This window comes from Ambystoma mexicanum, chromosome 6p (assembly GCF_040938575.1).
Source record: "Ambystoma mexicanum isolate Mex_15411 chromosome 6p, UKY_AmexF1_1, whole genome shotgun sequence".
In the NCBI taxonomy this organism is placed as follows: Eukaryota; Metazoa; Chordata; class Amphibia; order Caudata; family Ambystomatidae; genus Ambystoma; species Ambystoma mexicanum.
In genome coordinates this window covers 161,940,257-161,954,931 of record NC_090935.1, presented here as the reverse complement: position 1 = coordinate 161,954,931, position 14,675 = coordinate 161,940,257, and the positions used below count along the sequence as shown (strand labels likewise).

The 14,675-nt window shown below is 44.1% G+C and overlaps 1 protein-coding gene across 2 annotated transcripts in view; it reads right to left on the bottom strand.

Moving 5' to 3' along the window:
• Positions 1-341: 341 nt before the first annotated feature.
• The window catches only part of LOC138511305 (aquaporin-7-like), a 339,953-nt gene continuing 325,619 nt past the window's right edge, over positions 342-14,675 (bottom strand). For both annotated transcript variants that reach the window (XM_069626864.1, XM_069626865.1), the window contains one exon: positions 342-9,058. In XM_069626864.1, the coding sequence (XP_069482965.1) occupies positions 8,884-9,058 (175 nt within the window). In that variant the 3' untranslated portion in view covers positions 342-8,883. The remainder of the gene's footprint in view (positions 9,059-14,675) is intronic.

The window sequence follows — 14,675 nt, the reverse complement described above, 5'->3', positions numbered from 1 at the left end:
TAAACAAATAGTTTGCAATTGGGCTTGTAGGGTAACTCATGGAAAAAATCCAATAGATGCAAGTCACCAACAGGGTATAGGAGCATTTCTCCAACATATTTTCTTGATGCCTTTATCCACTATGTGCCAGAATAAACATTTTCACAATGGCTGTGTTCAGACATTTCCATGCTGGCTGCACCAATATATTCCCATATAAGAACATACTCATGTTTGCTTTGCACATAATGCCAGTAAAGATACTTTAAGAAAACATATCCATGCTTGTTCTGCCAATATATGGAAATATCCCCACGTAAGAAACATACTCCAGTTTTCTATACCATTAAAAATGCATGGCACAGAATGAAAACGTTTAATAACTTATCATGCTTGCTTTATCAAAGATGCCCAAGTTATTGTTTTATGATTAATGTGCAACAGTCAAACCTATGACTTTTCACATATGATTACATAGATGCTTACATCAAAAGAGTACACAAAATAAAACCACCTACAAATGTACATGAATAAAAAAGGAATCATACTTAAATCTTAAGTACAAGACTACAACCTCTTTAAGAGGCCAACATCAGTCAACAATTTTAATACTTCAATGGGCAAACATGTTTCATGTCCGGAGGATAAACGTTCCCAGAATTCCTCTGCATTCAACCACCTAACCTTATTTACAAAACGATTAAAATACAAATCTCTCGGTCCTTGTAAAGCAGGGCATGAAATCAGGACGTGCTTTAAGGTTTGATTTGTTATTACACTACAGAATGAGCACAGACCATCAAGACTCTCCCCCTTCGCTTACATAATCTCACCAGTTGGCAACACGTCCAGCCACACCAGTAGGCGTTTGGAAATCTTTGTGCATAAGAGGGCAGGACACTCCTTTCTCTATCCAAACTAGATAATGAAGCATGCAGACAATAGCTTCGCGTAAAATGTATCGTGTTTGTCCAGTCTGCCCTCATCCTCATACAAGGGCTTCTGAAAAGGGATAATTATCAGTCTGTAAAGTGAGACCAACCTCCAGTCTAAGCAAGCCCTCAGTGAAATTCGGCCTAACTCAAATAAAGGCTCGCAATTGGTAAGGAGAGGGGAAGATTGAAAACCTTTTTCCATATTCTCCCCTATAATCAAACCAAATTCAGATCCCAGGCTTGTCTCTCGACATCCATCCCATACAATATGGTTGGGGTATGTTTGGCTTTATAAAAATTGATGAGGGACAATGGAAAACTGACAACATTTGCCCAGAAGTCTTTTCATTTGACAAGTGGGCTCGTTGATCTTTCCCTCCAAATGGGCCTGTACATGAGCAATATTTAGGTGCAATATCATTTAAAAACCCAAATACGAAACTTCTTTTGTTGGAACAATCTCCACATTATTGAGATGCAACCACTTTTTTCTGTTTTAGAGAAGGAAATTGCATTTGATTTCAGTGGATTAAGCAATGGATAATTTTCGCCAGAGGGTTCATTAAGTGCAATCAGATGCTGGAGGTCTTTCGGGGTGTGATCCGCATAGGCAATCCTGCTCACTGTTCCATTGCCAATCCTAGGACAGACAGAAGCATGCGAAAAGAAAAGCCTCCTCCAAAGCTACCATATATAGGTTGGAGAGCCAGGGGGCAAGCATGCACCCCTACCTCAGACCTCCTTCTGTGTGGCTTGGATTTGTCAGATGACCCTGTCCATCTAATTTGAACATTGGTATTATCATGGCTGGTCACGCTAATTGACAGTTGGCCTAATGGGAGACCCCTCGGCTTGGGTTTTAACCAGAGACGCTCTCTATTGATACTATCAAAGGCTTTAGAGTGGCCAACAAATGCTGCATAAACAGTGAAGGGTGGCTGTCCTTAATCCAGGCATTGCATAATGTTAACTAGCAGGCCATTAAGGAAGGCTGACAAACCCTTTCTAAATCCTATTTGAAACTTGGTCAAAATGCCCCTATCCCGAACCCATTGTACCAGTTCTCGTAGAACAGCCACTTCAAATACCTTACTATCTGCGTCAAGAAGGGCGATCGGGTGGTTGTTGACATGATCCACCCAATCTCCCTCCTTGTAAATGGGGATAATGATCACAGTCTTCTAAATTAAAGGGCACTGCATATTCCGTATAATATTATTGATCAATATAAAAAGATTGGACAATATCTGACTTGAGGATTGAGTTGGAGAGCCCATTTGGACCCACTGCTCTTGACGATGAAGACTTGGCAATCAAAAAAGTGATGTCCTCAACAGTAAACTCTGCTTCCAACCTGCATGATCTGCCCATACCATAATCTCCCCAATTGGTTTCTTATACAGATGTTAGAAATTATCCCGCCAATGACTTTCTGATACACAATTCCTATGGAAAGCGATCCAAGGTCTCAGGTCCTGGTTTACTAAGGACCAACAGTTACAGGCATGTTTCAAAACTGTGTTCAGCATCAGCTCGCCCTCTCTTTGAGACATAAGGCAACAGTGAGCCATGAGCCAGTTCTTATAGCCTAATTTAAGCCTTTTTTTCCTTGCCCATACCCATTCTGACATAAGTTTAAATTCTTCCATACTCAGATTTTTCCTTATGACTCTTTTATTTTCTCAAACCTCTTGTATGTTTCTAGTTTGCTTTAGGGGTCCCATTAATACACTTAGGGAATCCTGGTCCCACAAAAAGTCCAGAAAATAAGAGACGTAAACGTACCTGTTCCAGTTGACACTGCGTCCTATTATTTGTACTACTTGATAACCTTATTATCAGATGAGCAACACTCCCCTCTGAATTTTGATATTCTTTACTCCCTGATTTACCACCACTGTATCCTGTGATGTCAACTGAGTTTTCTCTGCGCCTACTAGAAAACTAGCGCTTAAAATGTTAAGGTCGCGTAACTGGTTCCCTCGATTTTAACACAAATACAGAAGGCAAGGTAGTCAATTATAGAGCTGGAGGTACCACTTTTCCATGTGAACACTGGCTGTGAATCACCAACAATGCTGCAATTGCCCATCAATAGATCCCAATCCTCAAACTACTTCAGCCATCTGAACCCATTTTCTCGACCAACCAAGTTTTTATGCCTCAAGGTGGGAGGGAGAAAGCAGTAAGAGTTTATGTCACAGCCATCAATATACCTTGTAAGTTTTGTACAGTCATGACATCCAGCAAACCAACAGAGAGACTCGCCAAGAAGTCATCCAAGTTGGAATGAGCAGGATTCCAGGAGAGATTGGCCAACGTGAAACACTGCACAATCTGATCTACTTGCAAGTGTATTCGAGCTGCAAGGATACCTGGACAATTAAATGAAAAGACTTCCGTTTCCTTTATTATTGATTTCGGGTGGCAATGGGCAAGCCCACAGATGGTCTGTCCCCATTGCACATAGAAGCCACTTGTTGTAATATAGAAAATCCCTCTATTTAAATTAAAGAAGTCAGCCAGGTCTCCTACAGCATGACTAAGCCAAAACTACCAAATATATATGCCCATGACGTGTTATTTGTAAAGCTTCTGAAACCCTCCCTATTTCAACTTATCAATGACACATCCTGGCTGTGAAATGCCAGTGTAGCTACAACGTAACACTTCTCATGCTTACTTATGTCATACCACAATACGAAATGGTTAGACTGGCTGCATCAAAATGCCAGTCTAGCTTCATAATAACACTTATCCTGTTGCTTTATCATCTATGCACAGTAAAGAATGCCCCTAGTGTGCCAGCACCTCTCACTCAGACATAATCACATTAATTATGAAAGTGATTACGTCTGAGTGTGAGGCGCTGAGAGCCCCATGGGGCAGATGTGTGCGAGGCAGCTGTGACAAATTCCAGGATGTTGTCACTGCCTCCATGGGGGAAACTCCTTCCCATGAGACCAGGGAGGTGAGACCACTACCCGATACTCTGCCTGCGGGTGGTACTCAGCAGGTGGATCTCACGGGGAGGGAAACCTCTTATGGGACAAGGTATGGCACAAGAGACAACACTTTGGGAAAACCTCAGTATTGTTCCCCTCCACCCCAACCTCTCTTATCATGTTTTCCTGCACAGGACACAATAACCCCACACTTCCATGTATATCTGCAGAATAGACAATATCACTCCCCTAAGAAACACTGAGAAGAGGAAGAACATTGAGAAAAGGGATGCCTGTAATACTGGGAAGCATGGGAAGTGCAGAGAAATATGGAATACTCCACCAAACCAATACAAACACACTAGTCCGTGTGTATCAAGCAAATGTTAATGGAACATAAAAAGGGAAATGGGACTTTATGGAGAGAGAGAGACCCTCCAAGGAGGACGCAGGAGATCCAAACTCTGCTGGTGGAGCTAGGACTATGAGCATAGGACGCTTGCCTATCGGCAGAGAGAAGCAAACGCCTGTGCAAACAGCCGAACCGGAGGTCTGGAGAAGTCGGCGTGCACAGCCCAGAAGCAGACAACTGCTGCAGAGCTGCCGCAGTTCCTGGAAGCAGCAGAAGGCAGTCGCAAGGTCCGAAAGCACTCGCAGACAACCAAAGCTCGCCGGTTAGCTCTCCAGAAGGCCGGAACAGTTAGGGGAGGGCTCACAAATAGGGGTAAAAAACCCATGACGGCTTGCAGGCCTCCAACGAGATTTTCATAGTCACATAGTACCTGGCAGGCTAGTATGCCAGGTGAACAGAATCGCAAGCAAAACAAGTGCGTGACTGGGACCCGCACCCACAAAGATAAACAAGGCCTCCAAGGAGATCTTCATGGTCATAGTAATAAGTGCAAGTCTGGGACCCACACTCACAACAGACATTGAAGCAGAACAAGTGATTACTGTAGTCACAGTAGCCTGAGAAGTAGTAGTTCCAGTGTAGCATCTGTGGAGAATAGCAAAGATGGAGAAGCACAATACCTCTTCTTTGCTAAAGATAACTACAATAACGAAACACAACTGGAAGACTGTGAAGATAGAAAAGTACAGTATCTATTCTTCACCGCAATATATGAAGAAATCGGGGGAAGGGAAAACGTTGCACCTGGTAGCTAAAAAGCAGGAAGCCATTCCCTCTAATAAAGTTGGAAACTGAAAAAACCAGGTAAAGGGAAAACATACCACCTGGCAACTATCCATCAATTCTGAAGAAACCCAGCAGTCCAGAACGAGAAGATCATCTTTTTGTATTGATCAGAAGACTTTATTATTGGTTACTTTTAAGGGTTTGGGGCAGAGCTAGGATTCGACAAGCCAGTGGACATTCTGACTGGTTACTTAGACTGTTAGTTGAGGCAGAGAAAACCCCTCTTAGTTATAATTCTAATTGTTCTTTTATAACGTGCCTAATATCGGGAGCAGTTTCTAAGCGCGAGCTCCGGATTCGAACCTGTGTTGCTATGCGTTGTTTTGCTTTCAAAACAAACTCATTTCCCCTGAGCTATCCTCCCAGCTCTAGTTTTAGGGAGAGACAAGTTTCTACACTTTTCTGTTAAAATAAAAGTAAATAGCAACAACCACCATACCATCTTTGTGTCGGTCTAATAGTTCTGCACCCTTACAGGTCCATGGGTACAACCATGGCATTTTTGTATTGGGCCTCGATGCCCAGTAAAAACTGCCATGCCTGCTCCCTGGGCACCCCACCCCCTTGCAGGAACCTACTTAATTGTGTGCGTGCAAAGTACTTGGCGGCCCAGGCATGATATTTGTTACTGGGCATCGAGCATAGATGCCCATTAATAAATGGTGTGCCTTCCCCGAGACCTCCGGCGCCTCACATGCACAGATAATCCATTATGTGTGCATGCAAGGTGCTGAGGGGCTTGGGGCTAGACAAACAAATAAACAAACAAACATGACATTGAATGTGGGGTGCTAGGAATCCCAAGGGACTGGGCTGGCATGCTTTACTGGGCATACACAGTAGATAAATGCCATGCCTGCCCCCTGTACCCTAGTGCCTCACGTGCACACAATGCATGTGATTGTGTGTATTTGAGGCGCTGGGAGCACAGGGGTCAGGCATGGTATTTTTTTTATTGGACATCTATCATAGATGCCCAGTAAAAAAGACATGCCGGCCCCCTGGTTTCCCAGCTCCTCACACACACACATAATCAATGTGATAATGTGTGAATGCCCGGCGCTGGTGATCTAGGGGGCAGGTATGGTATTTTTTTACTGGACATCTATCATACCTGCCCCTGTGCTCCCCAGTGCCTCCCACAGACACATGCACGCAGGAGCTGGAGCGTTGGTAAGGAAGCGCCCCTCTGTCTTTATGTGTGAGGAGGTGCGGGAGTACCCCCTCGCACATAAAGACATGCTTTCCCCTGCTTGCTTATCCAATGGCTATGCAGGGCTCGGGAAGCAAAACGCCTGCAGCCTTGCATGATCATTGAGCATATTCGGCTGGGAAACAGAACTGTCAAAGGGAAACACAGTTTCCCTTTGACAGTTCAGCCAGCCTAGGAGCGCTCCCTCAGCTGCTCAAAGCAGCTGAGGGAGCGCTCTGTGTTTACACTGGACTCGTTTCTCCATAAGGTGCGAAGGGGCTGGTGGGTCAACGCCCCCTCGCACATTACGGATGAGCCACCCCTGGTGGGGCTTTGCTGGGGTGAGCAAGCAAGAGTGGTGGGTTGATTGGCTGATGTGGGAAAGTCAGTGGGGGGGTTGAGCTAAGGAGGGCCAGAGGGAGGTTGTTGGGTTGAGCTTGAGAGGCTGTGGGTTTGCTGGTGTTGGCTGTTGAGAGTGAGCTGGGGGTCAGTGGTTGATAGTAGGCTGAGCTAGGTCTTAATCATTTATGCATCATATCACCAGTCATTGAAAGCCAGATATTAATTGATTGGCAGCTAATTTTAAATGAAGGGGCATACATATTTTGCCTGAATTGTCGTGGGCAACCCCCCTTTAATGTGTGGTATGGTTGAGTGTGTTCTCCTGCAAAATATTAATATGTGTTTGTAATAAGGATTTCATTAGTAACCTGGAAATAAAATCATGCAAACTGGGTGGCTTGGTGTGTATTCCAATTCAGTGATAAACATTGTGATGCCTTTTCCAATTGTCACAACCTAAATGATGCTCCTGCTTTCAGCTATGCTACCACTGCACATGACATGACTCAACTCACTGTTCCGAAATGCTGACGGGACGTCATCCCTATTGGTTGTTCAACAGCGGAAGGTGTAGCCTCTGAGCACCAAGTGACTAGTCCCTGAACCATCTTTTAGGCTAGTCTAGGATCTTATCCGCTACAAATTCCCAATGGACAAGGAATTGCTCTACTGGGCATACCTGGAATGGGCATAACTACATATCATTGGCACAGATAGAAAAGCTTCACAAAAAGAAACGTAGTTCTCTATAGAACATGCTCAGAAATGAATGGACCAGTCACTGATTTATAAAACATACTGCTCTGCAGGAAAAGTATAATTGCCTAAGCTGTGGGCAATACATGTGAACCTGTAAATCATACTAACACTAGCCATAGAATTTAGTGGGAAGTGCTCATCGTGCACCTGCCCTAGTGGCAGCGTCTCTCCTCTGAACTCACACACAACAATTCAGGGCAATAGAGAGCGCTCAGGCTTTACTCTAGTCCGCAATGTTACACTTGGGGAACTGTGGCTCCCATTGGATGAGCGAGCAAGCCTAACTCTGTGTGGTACCAGACATGTTGCAACACTGTTTTCAGCACATGTCAATCACACAACCTCTTACCGTGGAGCCGGCAATCCACACTGGGTGTCTGGCATACAGGGTGCAGTAGATACTAAGTGATTGCGTCAGGTTTTACTTCATATTTAGTGCAATGCATAATGGTGCAAATATCGTGGCTCAATTCTAAAGTATATGACGACAAAATGGCTTTTAAAAGGATGCTGGCCCCAATACAGGATTCTCCTAAATTATCTTAAGATAAAGTTGACAACACAATCTGAATAAGCTTTTAGGTTAAATGCTTCATGAGAGAGAAACCTTCACAAGGATAGACTGGTAAAGCAACCATAACTGCATCGCCCGCCATTTGCTTTAGAGAAAGAACAACCTCACGCTGTGTGTTCCTCCTCATATCCAACACCGCCTCTATCTACACTATCATGCCAATAGTTTTGCTTCTTATGAGGTGATTTGAGACACCCATCAGCTAACACTAAATAGTACTCGCACCTTTTCTGGAAACCTCTGTGCCGCATTACCTATATCGATTGGACGGCAGTGTCTGAGACCAAAAACAGGCTTATCAGCAGTCATTCTCTCTTTGACTACTAATTTGTTTTTTAATAGCGTTCTCACTTGCAATAGTCGAACTCTGCAGGTCTGCTTATGGCGAAGCGTCAGAATGAAGGTCCTCCTATAAGGACGTGTGATGATTCTGTGGACCATAATATCTTCTTCTGGGTATATACATTTGAGCCAAGGAGTTAGCCACAGAGGTTCTTTTTCAGCAATAGGAAACACTCTCATAAAAAATCAGCTCTTTACGAAACAAGACCTAAACTCCTAAACCATGCACAAGATGATGATGGCACTGAATGTATGTACACTACTATCAACATTATTGAAGCATTGTGTTGATAGCTCATGTCTGTCTTTGGATAAACTGTTTTGGTTGCTGTTGCAATTATTTTCTGACAGTTCATATTTTTATCGTAACTGTCCCATTGTGTTCTGTTTTCGGTCCCTTGAAATACATTTCGGTCTTGTCAATTTTTTTTTTTAATGGCTTTTGTTCTCCAGAACAGGGCTAGCATCTTGCAAGCTATGATCAGAGATGCAAGGCTAATCATAATTCCAGATCTTCCAAGGTTAGTGTTCAAAGATTTCAAAAGTGTAAGTGTCACTCGCCCCTCTTCATGTGGAGCTCTCTGTGTGATCCCTAGCAACACAGGCACCTGCAGCGATCACATATGTTGACACATAACGTCATTGTCTTGAATGTCCTTGGATAGTTGACACTTTGTTTCTTCTGGCTCGGGTGGATGGTGTAATTCGATGAGGAGTTTGTAGATGAACGCTCCTATGACACTCCCAACAAAAGGAGCAACCACTGGAACCCACCACCAGTTATTACCAGCCCTAGAAATGAGAGGAGATACAAGCATTAGTTCATTAAAAGTCCATGGGTCTCTACCGCATTTAAAGTTGACGGGAGCAATCAGATCATGACCAAATGTTTGGTTGCGTTACCTTATAGAATGGGGCACATTTTGACACTGGCCTGCACCTGCCCCCCAGTCAAGTCACATAGATTTCAGTGTTTGCCATGGATATGTGATGCTACAAATGGACTTTATGAAGCAATTACCTGTTATGTGTATAAATTACCTCAATGGGCAGGACAGCCACCTGTATAGGGTTAGCTGGTCCACTACAAAATAAGGGCACCGCCGAAAAATCATAAACCTGTTGAGACCCTCTTGCATCTTGCCACACTGCAATTTAAGGTGCAATGGATAGCATGTGTGTGACAATCGCTCTCAAAGGCAACTTAATTTGCAATGGATGGTATTTGCACTTTTAAAGAAACTACATGCATGCTCCATCGTAATCATCGCCTGAATATTAGCCACAAAGGCTCATTTTTTACTTCAAGCCCCCTCTGTTAGGGAAGATGCCCACACATAAAACCTATTAAACCTCTAGCACACATGGTAGTAGTAGACCCATCCATTGCTCTGCAGTAAGGTGCAACTGTGTGCGTTTTGCTTTATTTCTCTGGAATGTTTTCAAAGCAACATTTAAAGTGGGCATCTTTCCTGCTCATTTCGCCCACTTCTTGCGCTGCTTGCAGCCAATCCAATCAATTACAGACCCATCCCCATCTTTCCTCAAGTGTGCACAGCTTGAGTAAACATCCGAGCACATTCGCTGTGACAACTGTTCCTTATACTCTCTGTACTCGCCGACTACCCGTCTAGGTTCCCACTAGGACAACATGACTGAAATTGCCCTGCTGATCCTGCTCTGCGACACCCTGCATGCAGCAGACAATGGCAAAGCCACTTTATTGTACCTGCTAGCTCTGTCTGCAGCCTTTGACATGTCGGATGAAGACTTTCTACTGAGGCGTCTACATTCATTGCTTTTCTTTACTCTGTGCAGTAACTGGTTCCAGGAAGGATCTGAGGATGTCGTCCCTTCTCCTCTAGTGGGAGACCTTTCTAATGGGGCCACGTGGTGCGTCCACGGTACAATTGTCCCCCTAGGGGTGGTGCACTGAGGGAGGATCACATGGGGTAGGAATCCCTCTATGGGACTGGGGATGACCATGATCAGAGAACATGGCCACGCTTCAATACACTCCAGAGAGAGAGAGAGCACTTTCTTTCTCTTGCATTTTTGGAATGTTGTTTTGCATCACTTTTTATTACCAGAACGACTGGGAACTTTTCTGTTGGTGGAAACACAAAGAACATGTTTTCCCTTTTGAGAAGAGATCACTTTTAGGGACAGTAGTATGTTTGAGACACAACAGTGACAGAGTTTTTAGTTTTGGACTTCCTGACAATTTCACTAGTTTTCTTTGAAGTAGGTGGAAGCCATCCTTGCTTTAGGGGTAGAGAGGCATTTTTCCACCAAATGTAATACCACAAAACATGCGACCAATGTGTCTGAGCTTTACTTCTGCACCCTTAAACCATTCATATTTAACCTTTAACTAGACCCCTTTGTTTGGTCTTGCACCCTTTTGAAGGTATAATGTTGTTGACACTCCACTTTAGAGTCACATTTCCCACTTTCCATCTTTGGTAAAGGCTGTCTGTAGAAACTGGTCACTCTCCCCTGAGGGGGTTTAAGTCCTTGAAAGTCTTTCTCCAGTGGCTGTTACTGCCATGGGACAATTACTGATCTTAGGCTCTGTGCGAGAAATGCACTGGCCGCTGTGTTGAGTGCTTTCCCTCACCTTGCTACAGGTTAGATTTTGGGTAGGGTGACGCAATTCGTCATACCTGTGTGGGGATTTTCTTTGCTTCTCTAGCTGTCAAGAGTTTGCCCTGGGTGCCTTCCTCATTGAAGCTTGGTCTCTGAGGTCTCGACCATATTGAGAGTCTTAGGGCGCCTTGCCTTCGGATCAACTAGGGATCATGTGCTTTTTATACATCCTTAGGCTGGTAGTGTATCTGGGAGTCTGAGGATCCCCTTTGTACCTCCTCTCGTGCCTGCATCTCAGAGTGGGTGATGGCACCTAGCTTCCATGGTCTCCCCAGTTCCATCACTCAACCTCTCCCATGGGAATGTGATCCCCACTGGGCTTATTGTTCTCATCCTGTTTCCATTGGCTCATAGATGTTAATGAAAAGCACTATGTTTCATTCATCACGTGTTCTTGGATACCTCCTTAATGGTCTTCAGGAATAACATCCAACAAGCAGCATAATATCTTCATCAAAGACGAAACTCGAGATAACCACATTCAAGCGACTTTGCGATGGAGCAAAGAGCTTGAAGTTACAGGGACCTAACCTCTGAAATGATCTAACCACATATTTGAGAATGTTGGATGAGCACAAGAAATCTACAACAAACTGAACTTTTCTAATGAGTATTCAACATTTAAGGCCTGAATCGAATGGCTTTCCCTCCAAGCCTGATTTGCATATGGCCTTTCCCCTTTTGTAATTTCATTTTATTTGCATTTATAAAGTGCACTGGCAGCCCAGGGGCATCGAGGCGCTGTTATAAGAGTGACTTAATTACAGGTTACAACATTGCTACTGGTTACATGAGGCGTAGCAGGTTTGGAGCAGGTTACATGGATGACAAAGTACATACATGACAGTCATTTGGATAGGAAGCAGTGATACATGCAGGACAATAGAGCGCATTTAGAGCATTTAGAGCCCTATGGGTGGATACTGAGACATTTCTGATGAACAGTTGGGTTTTAATTTCTTTGCAGAAGGCTAGGTGGGGTGAGATTCCTCTGAGGTTGGGTGGAAAGGTGTTCCACTGGGTTGTGGTGATGAAGGGGAAGCTAGAGCCTCCCGCTCCTGCTTTTGTGCCAAGTAATGGCTTGGCAGGTGAAGAACGATTACCTGGAGGGTTGCCCAGAGCAATGCCAGAGGTTAAGATGAATTCAAAACCTTCCGGCCATCACCTCTTTTGTTTTGTCCTACCTGCCCAGGCCACCATCTTGTTTGTACTTTGCCTTTACATTGTCAACTTGCCTATACAATACACCATCTTTACTTGCCTTATCCTACTATGTCGTCTAACCCTTGCACGACTTGAAATTTGTGATATTCTTTTTCTATGCAAATGTTTATTATGAAGGCATCCTATGCGGCTGCTCCCTTCCCTGTTTCTCTGTTCCTTTGTCCACTGTTTCTCCCGCAGCCTAACTCGGGCACCATGAAGCAGCCCTGGTCTGCAATGGGCACATTATAAATATTGGCACACTGTACTCTGGCCTAAGTGCCAAATTTATTCCTGATTTCTGTTAGTAAATACCTTTTGCATGGGATGATGACAGGCCACACTACCAGTCGCTTGTCAGAGAATATGGAAGTCGGTTTGGCGTCCTGTTGGTTATGCAGATGGAAAGCACTGCTCCAGATGGAGGCAGTGCAGAGGACTGGTGTTATGTTTCCGGACCCTGTTCTTTAGAGGATGTGAGAGGAATGGGCAAGAAGTGTGCCACCAAAGAGATGAGACCCCCATGCCGCTAGGTTGGATCTAAGAGTCTAGCTGACATATGCTGCATGCCTTAATGACAGTGCAAGCTGCTTGCCAAGCGGGGAAGAGCCTGACTCTGCCTCGCTAGAATCCAGGCCAACCTTGCTCATTTAACTAACGGGACCATCACTGAGATGGACTGTCCAACCTGAAGGACTTCACTGCAGCGACGCCCACCGGCAACCTTAATAAATTATTGAGAGATTCTCCCACCAGCTTTGGAAATTTGCTCTCTGCAACTCCACACATAGATTACTAGACTCACTACATGAAATCGCCTGGAAACCGACCCAGGAGGGTTGAAACACGTGTCGGCTGCAGGAATAAATATAGACTGCTCAAATACAACCAGACTATGCCTTGTCAATAGAACAGACAACCTACCACTGACTAAACAATTACCCAGTGCGTGTGATAAGGGTGCCCACTTGTCGAATTGTGGATCTAATGGCAGCCTGAGATATGCGAAGCTGACAAGTGCTGCATGGCTTATGGCTTGGCCTACTGGGCATCTTGCAGCTCATTGAGATAGCATCCAGATAAAAACAATTTATTATTATCACTCTGTCCATCCCGCCATACAATGACCAGTGTAAGACCACTTGCAACTTTCTACCTGCACCCACCAATGAGCTCAAACGAACTGAGATACACATGTTATTCTTAAATGTGTTTAAATACGGCCTCTCTTCCACCGTCAAACTCACTTTATGTGACTACTGCGTCTTGCAGTAAAGAAAAGGATAGGTTTAAATTTCAGATTCAGTACTCGCCTTTGAGTGTGACATTCCCAATACTGTCTTCAGCGAGTAAGTTCACCTTTCAGAACACTAGAAGATCAGTATCGCAAGCAGCAGCATCTGATGTACAGTGCCCTATCAGACAAGCTGGTGTTCTTTACTTTGCGCGCCTTTGGTAGAACACTCACTGGAGCAATGCGCTCCGTCTTGCAGTATTGAAGTCGATCCATGGACAAAGTCACACTTGCGTCCGAAAAATGAGAAGCCATAGCGGAAAACAACTTATTGAACCACCGGCTTGAAAATGTTCACCACTTTCCTTCAAGTTATGTTATGATAGTATGCTTCTATAGTGCGCCAAATCACTACCGTAGTAGTAACCGAGCGCTTACAGTCCTGCTCCACCATGTTCTAGGATTTGGAGAGGAAAGCTATCGGGGGTACTTAGTCAAAATCTTTCAAACCGCAAAACCAAAATGGCCACCGGAGGCTTATTCTAGCCAATTTTGGGAACGGACATAAATCGGTTATTATTGAAGCCACCAAAAGATGACGAGGAATGTCTCAACTAGACAATCTGATACATATTTTGTACTGGAATCGTAAGGTTCTGGACCAGCTAACACAACCCCAGGGTCTCACAAAACTCACAAAAGGAAAGGAATAGAAGGGGTGACATGCAGCCAACACACGGAGCAGATAAACTTGCTGCACAGGTGAGAACTGCATGACTGGCACCGGATGTGAATCTGTGTGAAGCTAACTTGATGAGATCCAAGGTCCTTGTGCAGCACACAAGAAAGCAAATAATTCAATTTTTTTGGAAGGGGAGACTGCGGCGCAACCCTGTACTTCCTGTCCAGTTTTCATGAAATGTGTTCCTTGAAATTCTACCGTAATTAACAACTTTTCTTGTGGCTAAACACAGATAGCCATATACTTCATAGCAGCCTTGACAGAAGTGGCAAACTGCTGTACTGGGCCGACACTGGTATAATACACCTAAGCAATGCTACACTCTATTATTGATGTAGATCCTTGGACATTGAGGCATTTGTGCATTTTTAGATGGGAGTGTCCTATGCAGCCACAGGAAGGCAGCCACTTCACATTTGATGGACTAGTAGACCTAGGAACCTTTCTGTCTATTTTATTTAATTTGTTTTATCAAATTTATTTGTCAAAATTCTGTTGAAATAAACATAATTTCTTGGGATTAAAGAGATATCCAGAAGCTTCATAAATCATGCTGAAGCCCTGTTTCGGTTTTAAGAAAA